The sequence below is a fragment of the Bos mutus genome, chromosome 18 (genome assembly GCF_027580195.1).
Source record: "Bos mutus isolate GX-2022 chromosome 18, NWIPB_WYAK_1.1, whole genome shotgun sequence".
NCBI lineage: Eukaryota > Metazoa > Chordata > Mammalia > Artiodactyla > Bovidae > Bos > Bos mutus.
The window spans coordinates 16,551,890-16,566,251 of NC_091634.1; the positions used below are offsets into that span (position 1 = coordinate 16,551,890).

The 14,362-nt window shown below is 52.6% G+C and overlaps 1 protein-coding gene across 1 annotated transcript; it reads left to right on the forward strand.

Annotated features, from left to right (window-relative positions):
• The first annotated feature begins 1,757 nt into the window (after positions 1 to 1,757).
• SBSN (suprabasin) lies at positions 1,758 to 6,932 on the forward strand. The gene is made up of 4 exons (XM_005908188.2): positions 1,758 to 3,916; positions 5,717 to 5,782; positions 5,900 to 5,944; positions 6,804 to 6,932. The coding sequence occupies exons 1-4, from the start codon at positions 2,270 to 2,272 to the stop codon at positions 6,825 to 6,827; spliced, it is 1,782 nt and encodes a 593-aa protein (XP_005908250.2). The 5' UTR covers positions 1,758 to 2,269; the 3' UTR covers positions 6,828 to 6,932.
• The last annotated feature ends 7,430 nt before the right edge of the window (positions 6,933 to 14,362 follow it).

Here is a 14,362-nt window from a genome sequence, read left to right on the forward strand (position 1 = left end):
TATACACTGAAGAGAAGGATGGAGACTGACAGAAGGTGGTAGGATGGGGGGTGGGGGAGAGAAACGGAGTACATTTCTGAAGGAGAAACCCCACCTCTCAATCTTGGGGCAGATTAAGATTCTGAAGCTCACCCTTCCCCACCTAGCAACCTCCCGGCCTGGGGAACTCCCTCATTCTGGTGCGGGACAAGGGCAGGAAAGCCACACCTGAAGTTGCCCAGAGATTTGACTTTATCCTTGGACTGTGAAACCAACTTGGTAAGCTCAAGCTTGGAGAGGTGGCACAATTAATCATGGTCTATGGGCAGAACCTAGAGAAGAGAAGGCAGAAACTCCTGGCTTTCTGGATCTGGATCCCTGGATCTGAGATGGAGCCCTGAGTCCTCCAGGGGAAGTGGATCTTGTCACCCTTGTTGAGCAAAGCCTGAAAACACGTGCAGATTCTCGCCACACCTGGGCACCCACACGCATAACTCCGCCGCCCCCACCTGCTCACACCCAGCACATTCCTTCGTGCCTGGCCTGCCCACCTGCAAACCCACCTTCACCCCCTCTCCCAGGCTCTCCCCTTGGCACCAAAACCCAAATATCTTTCACCCCGACACCCAACTGTACCCACCCACTGGCCATCATCCTTCTAGTCCCTCCAAACCAGCTCTACAGACCCACCAAGGACAGACCTACCACCGCCCCCTGCCCTTTGCTCGATGTCCCACTCCACACTGAGGCCAAACTCTCAGCTGTTTCTGTCTCCAGCTCTTGCCATTATGTCAACACTTGGGACTTCAGGTCGGGACTTAGGAGGCCTCAGGGGGAGGAGGGAGGAAGGGATGAGCTCCTGGCCCCCAGCCCAGGTTCTGGCTGACTGGCTCCTGCTGCCCTGGGTCTTCGGCTCCTCCCTGTGGCTGCCTCAACCGGCTTTTCAGGAGACACTACGTCCTGTCCCAGCTAGTGGCAATCAGTCCTCTGCCCTTGCCCAAGGGCTGGGAGGTAGGGCAAGAATGTGTTTCTGGTTCCAAAATCTTCCACCCTCACCAAGGGACCTGATGCTGCTCTGGGGACACATACAAACTTCCCTCCATCACGCTCTGAGACCCAGGCTCAGGCCTGGACTCTCTTCTAAGCCATCCATTGTTCAACCTACAAATGTTTACTGAATGTTCTCGAAGCTCAGGATATAGCATGACCAACACAGACAAAGGTCCTCTGGAAGTCTACAAACTGATAGGGATGTGTGTGTGTGTGTGCACGTGCTCAGTCATATTTGACTCTTTGTGATCCCATGGACTGTTGCCCCCCAGGCTTCTCTGTCTGTGGGGATCCTGCAGGCAAGAATCCAGTGAGTGGGTTGCCATGCCCTCCTCCAGGGGATCTTCCCAGCCCAGGGATCGAACTGAGATCTCCTGCATTGGTAGGTGGGTTCTTTACCACTGCGCCACCTGGGAAGCGTACAATCTGATAGGTGAGACAGACAATAAAAAATAATTTCAGATTGTGGTAAGAGCTTATAAAAAGTAAAGGATGACATTACAGAGTATAACTGGGGGAGGGCCAGGGAAGGGTGTTTTGAGAAGGTGACATCTGAGGCAAGAAGAGAGTGAGGAGGAACCTAACCTGTGAAAATCTGAGTTCTTCATTCTGGGCAGAGAGAAGAGCAAGTGCCAAGGGCATGAGGCAGGAATGAGCTCGGTGTGTTTGAGGACCAGAGAGAAGACCTGTGTGGCTGGAGCATAGTAAGTGTTGGGGTTGGGGGTCAACAACAACAATCAGAGCAAGGTCTAATGATTGCTTCCACTCCCTGGGGGGTGCTTCTGGCCCCTGCTCACCATCTTTTCACACCCTTGTTTCTGGGGAAGCTGGATCCTTAGATCCCCTGAGAGGAGTGAAGATGCTAAAGAACCAGCCAGGGTCCTAGGGATGAAGGGTGACTGAAGATGGGGTTGGGAGAGATGAAGCCTGGATAGTGACTGAGGAATGAAAAAAGCAGGTGATTGAAAGGGCAGACATATGGGCTCAGGGGTGGAGGGTGAGAGCTGGGCAAGGAGCAAAGATGCCGTGTGAGTCTTCTCCATTCATGACTCACCCTCTCTTCCTCCTCTTCTCATTGCTCAACCCCAGATCTCCCTGGGAAATACCTCCCTGATCGGGGACTAAGCACCTCACAGGGTAATTGAGTCATGAGGGGTGGAGAAGAGCAAAGGAGGCAGAGGATAAATAGCAGCTTTGCCTCCCTGGCTCTTCTCTGCATCCTCCCCGCTTGACCAACAATATGCATCTTGCCAGTTTGCTCAGCTCCTGCTCCCTCCTGCTGCTACTGGGGGCTCTGCCTGGATGGGCGGCCAACAATGATCCCATTGAGAAGGTCATTGAAGGGATCAACCGAGGGCTGAGCAGTGCAGAGAGAGAAGTGGGCAAGGCCCTGGAAGGCATCAACAATGGAATCACTCAAGCTGGAAGGGAAGTGGAGAAAGTTTTTAATGGACTCAGCAGCATGGGGAACCAGGCCGGCAAGGAGCTGGAGAAGGGTGTCCAGGGGCTCAACCGTGGCTTGGACAAGGTAGCCCATGGAATCAACAATGGCGTCGGACATACAGGAAAGGAAGCAGAGAAGCTTGCCCATGGGGTCAACCACGCTGCCGGACAGGTTGGGAAGGAGGCAGACACAGTGATTCAGGGGGTCCCTCATGGGGTCAACCAGGCGGGAAGTGATGCAGGGAGGTTTGGCCAGGGGGCCCACCATGCCACTGGGCAGGCTGGGAAAGAGGCAGAGAAGTTTGGTCAGGGGGCCCACCATGCCGCTGGGCAGTTTGGGAACGAGGCAGAGAAGTTTGGTCAGGGGGCCCACCATGCCGCTGGGCAGTTTGGGAACGAGGCAGAGAAGTTTGGGCAGGGGGTCCATCATGCTGCTGGGCAGTTTGGGAATGAGGCAGAGAAGTTTGGGCAGGGGGTCCACCATGCTGCCGGGCAGGCTGGGAAAGAGGGAGAAAAAATAGTCCAGGGGGTCCACCATGGAGTGAATCAGGCTGGGAAGGAGGCAGAGAAGTTTGGGCAGGGGGTCCACCATGGTGCTGGGCAGTTTGGGAATGAGGCAGAGAAGTTTGGTCAAGGAGTCCACCATGCTGCCGGGCAGACTGGGAAAGAGGGAGAAAAAATAGTCCAGGGGGTCCACCATGGAGTGAATCAGGCTGGGAAGGAGGCAGAGAAGTTTGGCAAGGATGTTCATTATGCTGCCGGGCAGGCTGGGAAAGAGGGAGAAAAAATAGTCCAGGGGGTCCAACATGGAGTGAATCAGGCTGGGAAGGAGGCAGAGAAGTTTGGGCAGGGGGTCCACCATGCTGCCGGGCAGGCTGGGAAAGAGGGAGAAAAAATAGTCCAGGGGGTCCACCATGGAGTGAATCAGGCTGGGAAGGAGGCAGAGAAGTTTGGGCAGGGGGTCCACCATGGTGCTGGGCAGTTTGGGAATGAGGCAGAGAAGTTTGGTCAAGGAGTCCACCATGCTGCCGGGCAGGCTGGGAAAGAGGGAGAAAAAATAGTCCAGGGGGTCCAACATGGAGTGAATCAGGCTGGGAAGGAGGCAGAGAAGTTTGGGCAGGGGGTCCACCATGCCACTGGGCAGTTTGGGAAGGAGGCAGAGAAGTTTGGGCAGGGGGCCCACCACGCTGCTGAACAGGCCGGAAAGCAGGCGGGTAAAGTGGCTCAAGGGGTCCATGATGGGGTCAACCAGGCCGGCAAGGAGGCAGAGAAATTGGGCCATGGGGTCAACCACGCTGCTGGCCAGGCTGGAAAGGAAGTGGAGAAACTTGGCCAAGGTGTCCACCATGCTGCAGGCCAGGCCGGGAAGCAGGAGGACAGGTTGCAGCAGAATGTTCATAATGGGGTCAACCAAGCCGGCAAGGAGGCCAACCAGCTGCTGAATGTAGGTGAACAGGGGTGGGGAAGTGGGGAGAAGGGTGTTGGGGGAGGGAGAGGTTTAACCCTTGGGACATTTTGGGGAGCCCACGTCACCATCATTTGGTGAAAGAAGCTTGGGCAGCTAAGCTTGGGAGAAGCTTGGGCTTCCCACTCTCCATCTCCCTTACAAAGGAGCTGGTGGCCAACAGGTCAGACTGATTAAGCCATCTTATCTGCAAAGCCCTGTATGGACAGGACCCCAGCACCACCTCCAGGGAGCTGTCTTCCCAGTTAAGGCAATCGGTAGGGAGGAGCACTGCCTCCCCTGGGGAACAGGAAGCAGTTACTGAGGCCAAGATCTATTATGGAGCAAAGAGAATGAGTGTTGAGAAAACCCAGAACGTCAGCGTGAACTTTAGGACTAGCTCTGGGAGATAAGCCCACTCTGTTTAATTTTCATAGCAAGCCTCTGAGGTAGTCAGGGTAAGGATGCTGACTCCCTGATTCTCAGATAAGGAACCGGAAGCTCAGTGAGGTTTGAGGGACTTGCCAAGGTCACATGGCTAGCACACAGCTTTGGTGAATTGCAAGTTAGGCTTTTTTCTCTTCTTCCACACTGCCCTGTCAGAGGAGGCCTTCCAGAGGATCTTTCTTCCTTTCTTCCTTCCTTTGTTTGTTTCTTTCTCTCTCCGTGCCATGCAGCATGGGCTTCCCTGGTGGCTCAGATGGTAAAGAATTTGCCTGCAAGATCAAAGACCTGAGTTCGATCCCTGGGTTGGGAAGATTCCCTGGAGGAGGGCATGGCAACCCACTCCAGTATTCTTGCCTGGAGAATCCCCACAGACAGAGGAGCCTGGTGGGCTACAGTCCATGGGGTTGCAAAGAGTTGGACATGACAGAGCAACTAAGCATAGAGAGCATAGCCATGTGGAATATGGGATCTTAGTTCCCAACCGGGGATCCATGTCCCACCTCCTGCACTGGAAGTTCAGAGTCTTAACCACTGGATCACCAGGGAGACTTCCTGGGGGATTTCTGATCCCCACTTACATAGAGGGGAGAGATACTGGGAGGCAAGCTGCACCACACACGGCATTACGGGCACCAAGGAGGAGCAAGAGAAGGCTGACTCCTGCCTGCCCCAGTTCCCCACTCCCCACTCTCCATGCAGAGTCTTGGGACACCAGCTTGCAGACTGGCCCAGGCCTTGAAAGCTGCCAGCCACGGAGCCAGGGATGGGTGGGTGCGGAGAGAAGAACTATGTTGAAAGTGTGCAGGGTAAGGGAGAGGGCTGTGAGTCAGGTGCGAGGATTCACTGAATAGAGCCCAAGAGTGGGTGGTTTGTTTGGGGACTCAAGGCTAGCAGCATCAGTGCAGAGGCAGAGGCGCGGCTGAGAGTCTGGGGAGGGTTCAGGATGGGGATCAGCCCGAACTAGTGATCAGGATGGAGTGTGTGTAGAGGAGTGTATTAGATGTCAGGGCGGACGTTAAACTATGGTCTTGGTATTTGTGTGGCTCCTCTGGGCTCCCTTTCTAGTGAGGCCCCTTCTCAGTGACTAAGAACGTCTCATTAACCAGAACAAAAGGGAATTGAGGGAAGACTGACCAGCAAGGGCAGGCATGGTTCCTGGCTTCTCCTCTCATGGAATTCCCACAGCCACGTGGGCTTTGGGTTTTCTTCCTGGACAGTGCGGGTCGGCGAGTGAGCTTATGCCTCCCACCCCAGTCCCAGTCACCCTACGGAAAACGGGCCACTGGGAAAAAAGAAGTTGGGAGACCCTCAAGGTCTGGGGGGTTGTAACAACAGTCTGGGCTTCGTCCACAGGACGGTCATCCAGGCGGATCCACCACCCAGCACGGAGGGGCCGCAACCACAACCTTAACATCTGGAGTAAGTCTCGAGCACACAGCATGGACTCGGAGGGTGGTGGTGCGGGGAGCGGAGGCTTTCCTCGGGTGGTAGGTGGGACAGATGCTGGGGACTGAGCCTCTTGTCCTTGAATTTCAGGCTTCGGTCAACAAGCCCTTCATGGCCTTGTCAGTCCTGTGGAAGGTGAGTGCCTAGGTGGTTTCTGGAGATGTTCTCACACCCTCTTCCATCACCTGTTCATTGAGAGCTGTGCTTCGGACAGACACTCAGGCTCTGCAGATGCCAGCCAACCCGTTTCCCAGCTCTGGTCTGCCTTGCCTCCCTGCTCTCTGCCCTTCACATCCTGCGCTCACCTTTTGGGCTCTTTCTATTCCCATCCAAGCAGAAGAGACCTCCAGGGGTCCCTATGCATCTAGGAGCCAGGGAGGAAGGGGCTGCTGAAACCTTCCCACGTGTGCCTGTCACCACGCCCCTCGGCATCTCCTATCACACCTGCTCTCTTCACTGTGACTCCCTTGGCTGTTTCGTTCCTGCTGTCTTGTGGCAACATCCTGGGTGGCGGGAACCCCAGCTCTGTCCCTGGTGGACAGCAAGTCCCTCCCCACCCCCACCCCCCACCAGGCTAAAGGCTCCTCTGGGATCCTGGGCCTCCCTCTAGACCCAAAGAGAAGTCCTGGGTCTCGTCTGTGCTTAGTATATTCAGCGGCCTGAAACTGGATCCAATGGGTGAGGGTGTAGAACAGCCCTAAGACTACGCCAGAAACTCAGAGACACACCCGTGTTTATTCCCGGGCTCTGGAGGTGGTGGAGGATCCTCTCAGGCAAAGCAGACAAGGCTTCTCAGTCTCTACCGAGGCTCCTGGCACCTGTGTCTGGGTGGACCGGCTCCCTGTTCTTCCTGAGTCTAGGTGCCGCCTTCCTTAAGATAGTCCCTGGAACAGAAGCAACTCCTGGCCGGAGTAGCTAGTCTCCCTCTCATCTCTTTAGGGGGTGTGAGGGTGCAGAACTCTGTATCCACTCCCTCTCTCCTTCTCTCCTCCAGAGCGTCACCAGCATCATTCCCTAAGCTGATGAACTGGCCTGGTTGAAGACACTGACATTCCTATTGTCATATCCGCTGAAGTGACCTGAAGGAGCTGGGGCACGCAGGGCGGGGTTGGGGGGGCGTGGGGAAGGGAAGGGGGAGGATTTCTAGAGTCCCTTAGGGGTCAATACTGAGACTTGTGAATAAATACAATACACTATACAACATCATGGCCCATTGTTCTCCCTAAGCGGGGGATCCATGGGAGGAGGCTTGTCTTTCCTCCTCTTGCTGCTGGAGGAACCGGGAGTCTGATGCACAGGATGGGTGGAGCTGGAGATTTTGGGCTGATCTGATGGAGGAGTGTGGTTACAGGGACAGGTTATACTTCACTAGTGCAAAGTTCGTTCTTGGCACCGAGAGGAAATCCATGCAGGGAAAGCCCCGCCGGGCCAGTAGTGCGGGGAGGAGCACCCGGGGGAAAATGGCAGGAACCTTGGTGGAGCCCAGAAAGTTAGCATCCTCCTTCAGGGGTGTGGACCCAAAGGAATACCAATAGTAACCCGTGTGTATCGTGTAATTAAGGCATGCTAGGCTCCCCGGGCGTTACATGCATGACCTCGCTGAATCGCCTCAATTGACCAGTTAGGTAAGAGGTACTGCTATTGCCCCATTTTATAAAAAATCACATGGAGGTTCAGGCAAGTTAAGAAATACAACCAAAGTCACACAGCAAGTGGAGAGAGAAACAGCCACAAAGGATATTCTGAAAACCCAGAGGTCTTTTGCTGTTTATTTATTTATTTTTAACATTTAAAAAATATTTTTGGTTGTGCTGGGTCTTTGTTGCTGCGAGCAGGCTCTCTCTCGTCGTGGAGAGTGGAGGCTACTCGCTCATCATGGTGGGCGGGCTTCTCATCGCGGTGGCTTCTCTTGTTGCGGAGCACAGGCTCTAGGGTGTGCCAGCTTCCAGAGGTGCGGTTCATGGGTTCAGTAGTTGTGGCTCCCGGGCTCTAGGGCACCTTCTCAGTAGTTGTGGTGCTTGGCTGCTCTGCGGCTTGTGGGACCTTCTCGAGGACCAGGGATCGAACCTGTATCCCCTGCATTGGCAGGCAGATTCTTATCCACTGTACCACCAGGGAAGTCCTCTTTTGTTGTTTAGTATCAGTAGGGAGGGGACTCAGTGAATAAGGAGAGAGGAAGGAGGCACACGTGCGAGGTCTTCTCTTCGGTGGGACCACAAAGGGCTCAGGGGGAAGGACAGGAGGGAGGCCTCTTTATGAGAGGAATGGTGACACACGAGGCCCCGTTTTCAGATCTGTGGATGGCTCAAAGCCCAGAGCAACGATGCTAGCAACTACTATATACTGAGCATGCAGTAGCTTCCGGGTACCATATGAAAGATACTCTACAGCCCTTTAAGCTTCCTACAACCCAAAGGATGTGATCTACACTGTGTGGAGGAGGAAGGTGAGGCTCCAAGGGGCCAGGCCACTTGCCTGGGGTAACCTGTGAGAAAGTAGCAGGCCTGTCTATTTCCAGAACCTGACCTTGCCCAGTTACCTATAAAGTCTGTAGACTACTCACCTAGCATGGGTGGAGTGCTGGGAGATCAGGTGCCTGTGGGCCATGTCCTTCCCCTCCAGGGGCCACCACTTCCTCTCAAATAAAGGAGGGCGGGGATCTGCAAGAGAGGACTACAAACATGGCTGCCAGCTCCAAAATTCTATCAACCGTGGGACCAGAAATAGAGACAGTGTTTTTGCCCTTCGGGAATTTAAAGGCTTCCTGGGAAGGCTTCCCCAGTGGCTCAGCAGGTAAAGAATCTGCCTGCAAAGCAGGAGACACGGGAGATGTGGGTTCGATCCCTGGGTCGGGAAGATCTCCTGGAGGAGGAAATGGCAACCCACTCCAGTACTCTTGCCTGGAGAATCCCATGGATGGAGGAGCCTGGCGGGCTGCAGTCCATGGGGTCGCAAAGAGCTGGACACCACTGAGTGACTAAGCACAAACAGAATTTGAAAACAAACACGAAGTGATGTATCAATAAAGATTAAATTTAGGACACACCAGGGAGGGGAGGGGCCTGATATGCACAGTAAAGGCAATGTTCTGGGCACTTCATATTCTCTGTGTTTTTCCTTGTTTGTAGAACACCACGATTTTATTTTATTATTTATTTATTTTTTGCCTCACTGCCTCCGCAACCCCAGATAGAACCCAGGCCCCCAGCAGTGGAAGCTCAGAGTCCCAACCACCGGACCACTAGGGAAGTCCCTACTTAAACAATATCTGCTCCTTTTTCCTGGCAGTATCTTATCGCAAAAATGAAAGAATTTTACAGTGGACACCTGCATACTCACCACTTGGATTCCACCATGAACATATGCCTGTGCTTGCTTTATCACATTTCCACTCAACACACGCCAAACCGTCTAGCCATGTACTGATACTTTTTCTTTTATTGCTATACAGTAGGTCCTTGTTGGTTATACATTTTAAATATAGCAGTGTGTACATGTCCATCCCAAACTCCCTAACCGTCCCCTCCCCTGATCCTTCTGCTTGGGTATACTGATACATTTTCAATGCTTTTCAAAGTAAATCCCAGAGCTTTGTTTCTGGCATTTCAATAAACAGAAGCATTCATTCCTATTGGGTTGGCCAAAAAGTTCGTTTGGTTTTAAGTAACAATAAAACACATATTTTCCATTTTCACAAGAACTTTATTGAACAACTGTTCACTAACCAAATGAACTTTTTGCCCAACTCAATGCCGCGTGTTTCCTACACATGTGGGAACAGAGAGTCTACTCTGTGTTGAACGTCCTTTCATTTGGTCTGGAAGAATCCCTTCCGAGTGGGGAATCATTCTTTCAGAAAGTAAAAGCTTTCATTGATTCTATTTGCCTCCATTTTCTTGCTAGGTTGGCTTGAATGGGGTTCCTGAAGGTGCCAAAGAGATATAGGATAATGCTGGGGGTCAGTCCTGGGAGGCTTCTGGAAGAGGAGGGTTGAGCCAGATCTGAAGGTTACAAGAGGCATGGCTCAGTCCTTCCTCGATGCCTGGCGAGCTCTGCTTCCTCTGCTAGGGACGTTTGCCCTGCCTATCTGTCCTTTCCTGACTCCCCGGTTTGAACAAAGGGCTATCTCTGCTCCCATAGTGCACTGATCCTGGTCTTCAAGGTGTTGTGACAAACTGTAATTATATACTTGTGTGTGTGTGTGCATGCTCAGTCACTTCAGTCGTGTCCAACGCTTTGTGACCAAATGGACTGTAGCCCGCCCGGTTCCTTTGTCCATGGGATTCTCCAGGCAAGAATACTGGAGTGGGTTGCCATGCCCTCCTTCAGGGGATCTTCCCAACCCAGGGATCGAACCCATGTTTTCTGCATTGCAGGCAGATTCTTTACCCACTGAGCCACCTGGGAAGCCTGCAATTATCTCCTTACCTGTTTCATATCCATTTCTCCTAGACTAAGAGTTTCTGGAAGAGGGGTTGAGGCCGGGCACAGATGTCTGGCAACTAGTAGAGAGGAGGCTACCAGCTGGAGCAGACCTGGGATGTATAAGCAGGAAGCCCGAAGCTGGGCCAGACAGGCAGTCAGGCGAGGGAGTCAGAAAGAGAGGAGGCCAGTTGCCGAGGCTGTGGAAGAACAGGGAGAGGAGGCTGGGTGGGACCGTCACCACCAGCACTTATTGGGTGTTCACTTTAGACTAAGCACTTACAGACATGATTCAGTCACCCTCATAACCTCCCCTGAGGCGGGTCCCATGATCACCCCCTTAGAGATGATGAAGCCAAGGCTCAGAGAAGGGACAGAGTTGATGGAGGCCACCCAGCTAGTAGGCAGTGATGGCTGGCTCCTCAACCCGAGCACTTTCCTGCTGGGCATCTCTGCTCAAGGGGCAGCGGCAGGCTTCCTTGTGACCCTGGGTTGGGGGAGGGCTACTTCCAAATAAGTTCCCATACCAAGTTGTTTCTTGTCGGGGGTAGGGGAGTGGGAAGCACATTGCTTACGGATCTTAGTTCCCAGACCAGGGATTGAACCTGTCACCCCCGCAGTGGAAGTGGGGAGTCCTAACCACTGGACTGCTAGGGAATTCCCCAAATAAGTCCTCTTTAAAAATAAATTTCTGCCTTTGGCCCATTCAGGGGGTACTTGCGTGCCTGTGTATGTGTCTCAAAATTAAACAACTGCCAGGAAAGTATTCCAACCACAGTGATGTGTCTGACACTAGCAAGAACATATTTCGAGTGTTCTTATGTGCCAGGCACCGTGCTAAGCTCTTTGCTTTGTGTGTTACCTTGTGTCATCCTTGTATCTACACCTCTTGCAGTAAGTAATCAAGTCAGGATTTGAGCATGGGCTCTAGGAAAGGATGAGGTGAGCCAGCAGCTGCCAGTCTGAGGCCCAGGACCCCGGAGAGGGGAGCAGAGATGCCACCGAGCCCTGAGCCCCATGCCTGATCCATCCTTGATTTCGGCCTCCCCTGAAGCTTCCTCCCTGGCCTCTGTACACCTCAGGCCCACCCCCACCCCCGTCTGTTGTCAGTTAAACATCTGAATCAGGTCACAACCTTCTTTGGTTCCCGGCCCTTGGCTGGTTCTACCTCATTAGCACAACCCTCCTTGATTCCCAGCCCTTGGCTGGTTCTACCTCATTAGCAGTCAAAGTCCTCACCACAGTCCCCAAAGTTCCACAATCTGGCCTAGTTGTGTCTGACTTCAACTGCTCGCATTTCCCCTCTGCACAAGCCACAATGGTCTTCAAACAGAATAAGCAGGCTCCCGTCTCAGGGCCTTTGCCCTGTTTCTCTGCTTGGAATCTCCGGGCTCCAGATATTCTCATGGCTCACTCTCACTTCTTTTCAGTCTTGGGTCATAGATCACATCTTACAGAGCCCTTTCCTGACCACGCTATTTAAAACACTATGAGGGGGTTCCCTGGTGGTCCAATGGTTAGGACTCTGCGCTTTCACTGCTGTGACCTGGGTTCAATCCCTGGTTGGGGAACTAAGATCCTGCCAGCCAGGAGGCACAGCCAAGAAAACAAAAAACCCAAAACTAAAGCAAACCCCAAACTCCGTCTTGTCTATTTCCTTACCCCCTTGTATCTTTCTTTTTAAGACTCTTCATTACCTGATATGTTCATTGTCCAATCTCCCCTTAGTGAATGTGAGCTCCCCAAGGAGGGAGATTTTCATGATCTTGTTCCATGTTGTACTCCATGCCTAGAATAGGCATGACACAGAGTAAGCACTCAATAAACACTTGTTGAATGAATGAAGTAGTGAATTAGAGAGAAAAGCTGAAATCAGAGGGTCTGGGCATATCAGATTTGTGCATAAAAGAAGAGAAGAGGCACAGAGCTGTAGGAGAAAAGGCTGTTTGGAGTCAGACAGATTTAGGTGATTCTGACAGCTCCATTTTGCCATGATCTTGTATATGATTTTGTATGTGTGTTAAACAGCTCACAATCTCAGTTACCTCATCTGTAAAATGGGAATAATATCTATCTCTCGAGATTATAGTGAGGACTAAATGAGATCATTCATGTGAAAGCACTTAGTCTTCTGTTTATTAAATACACAACAGGTATTTAATAAACATGCCTTCAGACTGATTTGAAGTGACCCCTCAGGTCCACAGATGTCTGAGGGCAGTATTTTTCCAGAAGGTATAAATGGTGGCATGGGAGAATTTAGATGGCTTGTGAACATGGCTTTGAATAAGTCTGAATCAAAAAGTGAGAAACTTAACTGTTTTCTTAAAATGTTTAAGAAACTTTTGATTAGGTGAAGAAGGAGATTCCATTTCTGTGCTTGTGTGCTCAGAACACCTCTCTCAGATGTGCTAATCTTTATTTTTTAAAACAAAAATGATACAGGAACTGCCGCCAGCTATAATGTGATACAATTGCTTGCTTCTCACTTTGCTTTTTTGTACTTTTTGTTTATGGGCCAGTGATCCTGGCTTTCTACTTAGTGATATAAAGTATTCTCTTAAAATATACTTAAGAAGGTAAGCTGGCTCCAAGAAGGAGAGAGAAAGAAGAAAGAAGGAACAGGGCAGCTTTATGCCATGGTGAGGATGTCCCATGAGGGAAGTGTGGGAAGGAGTCTTGGAGTTGCCGAGCATGTGTGCCACCTCCTTCCCTGAGGTCCTGTGTGGGTGGGGAGCAGCGAGTCCCGGGGGGTGTGGGGTGTCCATCACTAACCCCGGAGGCCTCAGATTTATGCTCTCTGCCCCTCACATGGCCCCGGAGCAAAACGCAAACTAATTCTACCCAGAGAAGAACGAAGGTTCTGAAAACCAGGAGAGGGTCTCAGGCACCAAGAAGACAGAGTGCGCTGGGAACCAGGCTCAGGAGCGAGCCAGCCTGGGCTGGGCTTTGCCACTGCTGCTGCTGCTGCTGCTGCTAAGTTGCTTCAGTCGTGTCCGACTCTGTGCGACCCCATAGACGGCAGCCCACCACTATATCCTCTCTGAGCACCAAGTTCTCTGTCCCTAAATGGGGGTAATAATAAGACCGATTCTTCCAGGGCTGTCTGAGCCTTAAAATGCTTAGTCCAGTGTCGGGCACATAGAAAGCTGTAGATCAACTGCAGCTACAAAGATGATGACGATTACTATTGTATTACCATTGCCACTATTATTATCATTAAAGAGTCAGCGATGGAAAAATAGGGAAGTAGGAAGGAGCAGCGGAGGACAGGCAGTGTTTACATTGTGAGAGGTGATGGATGTTACAAGTTGGGGTGCGGGTGCTGGGGTGGAGAGAGACTGATTGAGAGACATTGAGAAAGGCAGATGGAAACTGGCCCCTCCTAACTGGGTGATGAGTCCCAGCAATACAGGCAGTGCCAAATGGGAGGACCTGGGGTTCATGGGAGTGGGAGAAGCGGCCACACTTGCTGAGCAGCGAGCCATGAGCCCTCTGGAGGATGCTCGAGTTCTGCATCCTGAGCTGGGCCCAGGGGAGAGGACCACTGTGCTGACCCCTCCTCCCTCGCCAGTGCTGTTCTGGCTTGTTGGGGAGCAGCTAGGGGCGGGGTGGGGTGAGCTGGTGTAGTCCCAGCCCTCACAGCAGGCTGTGAGCTCACACACATGCCCCCTCCAGGCCTGGCAAACAGGATAGGTGCCTGGGTCAGGCCTGGTAAACAGGATAGGTGCCTGGGTCAGCTGCACCCTCCCTAGGTCTTTCCCTCCCACTCGTTCCCTGGGGGTGGCCGGCCCGCCCAGCTCCTCTGCTCCACACCCAGCTTTCTCAGCCCAGATGCTAACTGACACGCCCTGATGACCACTCTGAGGGTCGCGGCCACTTCCTTCCCTGACTGATACCTGGGGTCCCAGGCTCTCTGTGGCTGGAAGGCATGGCAGTGTCAGGCTCTCACCTGTAGGTGGCAGTATGGGAGGTGAGAGAGATGGGAGAGATGAAGGCTGGCGAAGGTCATCCGCACCCATCGTGGTGCCCTGGATCCAGGCTGGCTTACACCTAGGATGGGTCTGTTCCACTGGGCTCCTTACCCTCGCTCCCTCTTTTGACATCCTGTCTGATTCCTCCCTCCTAAGT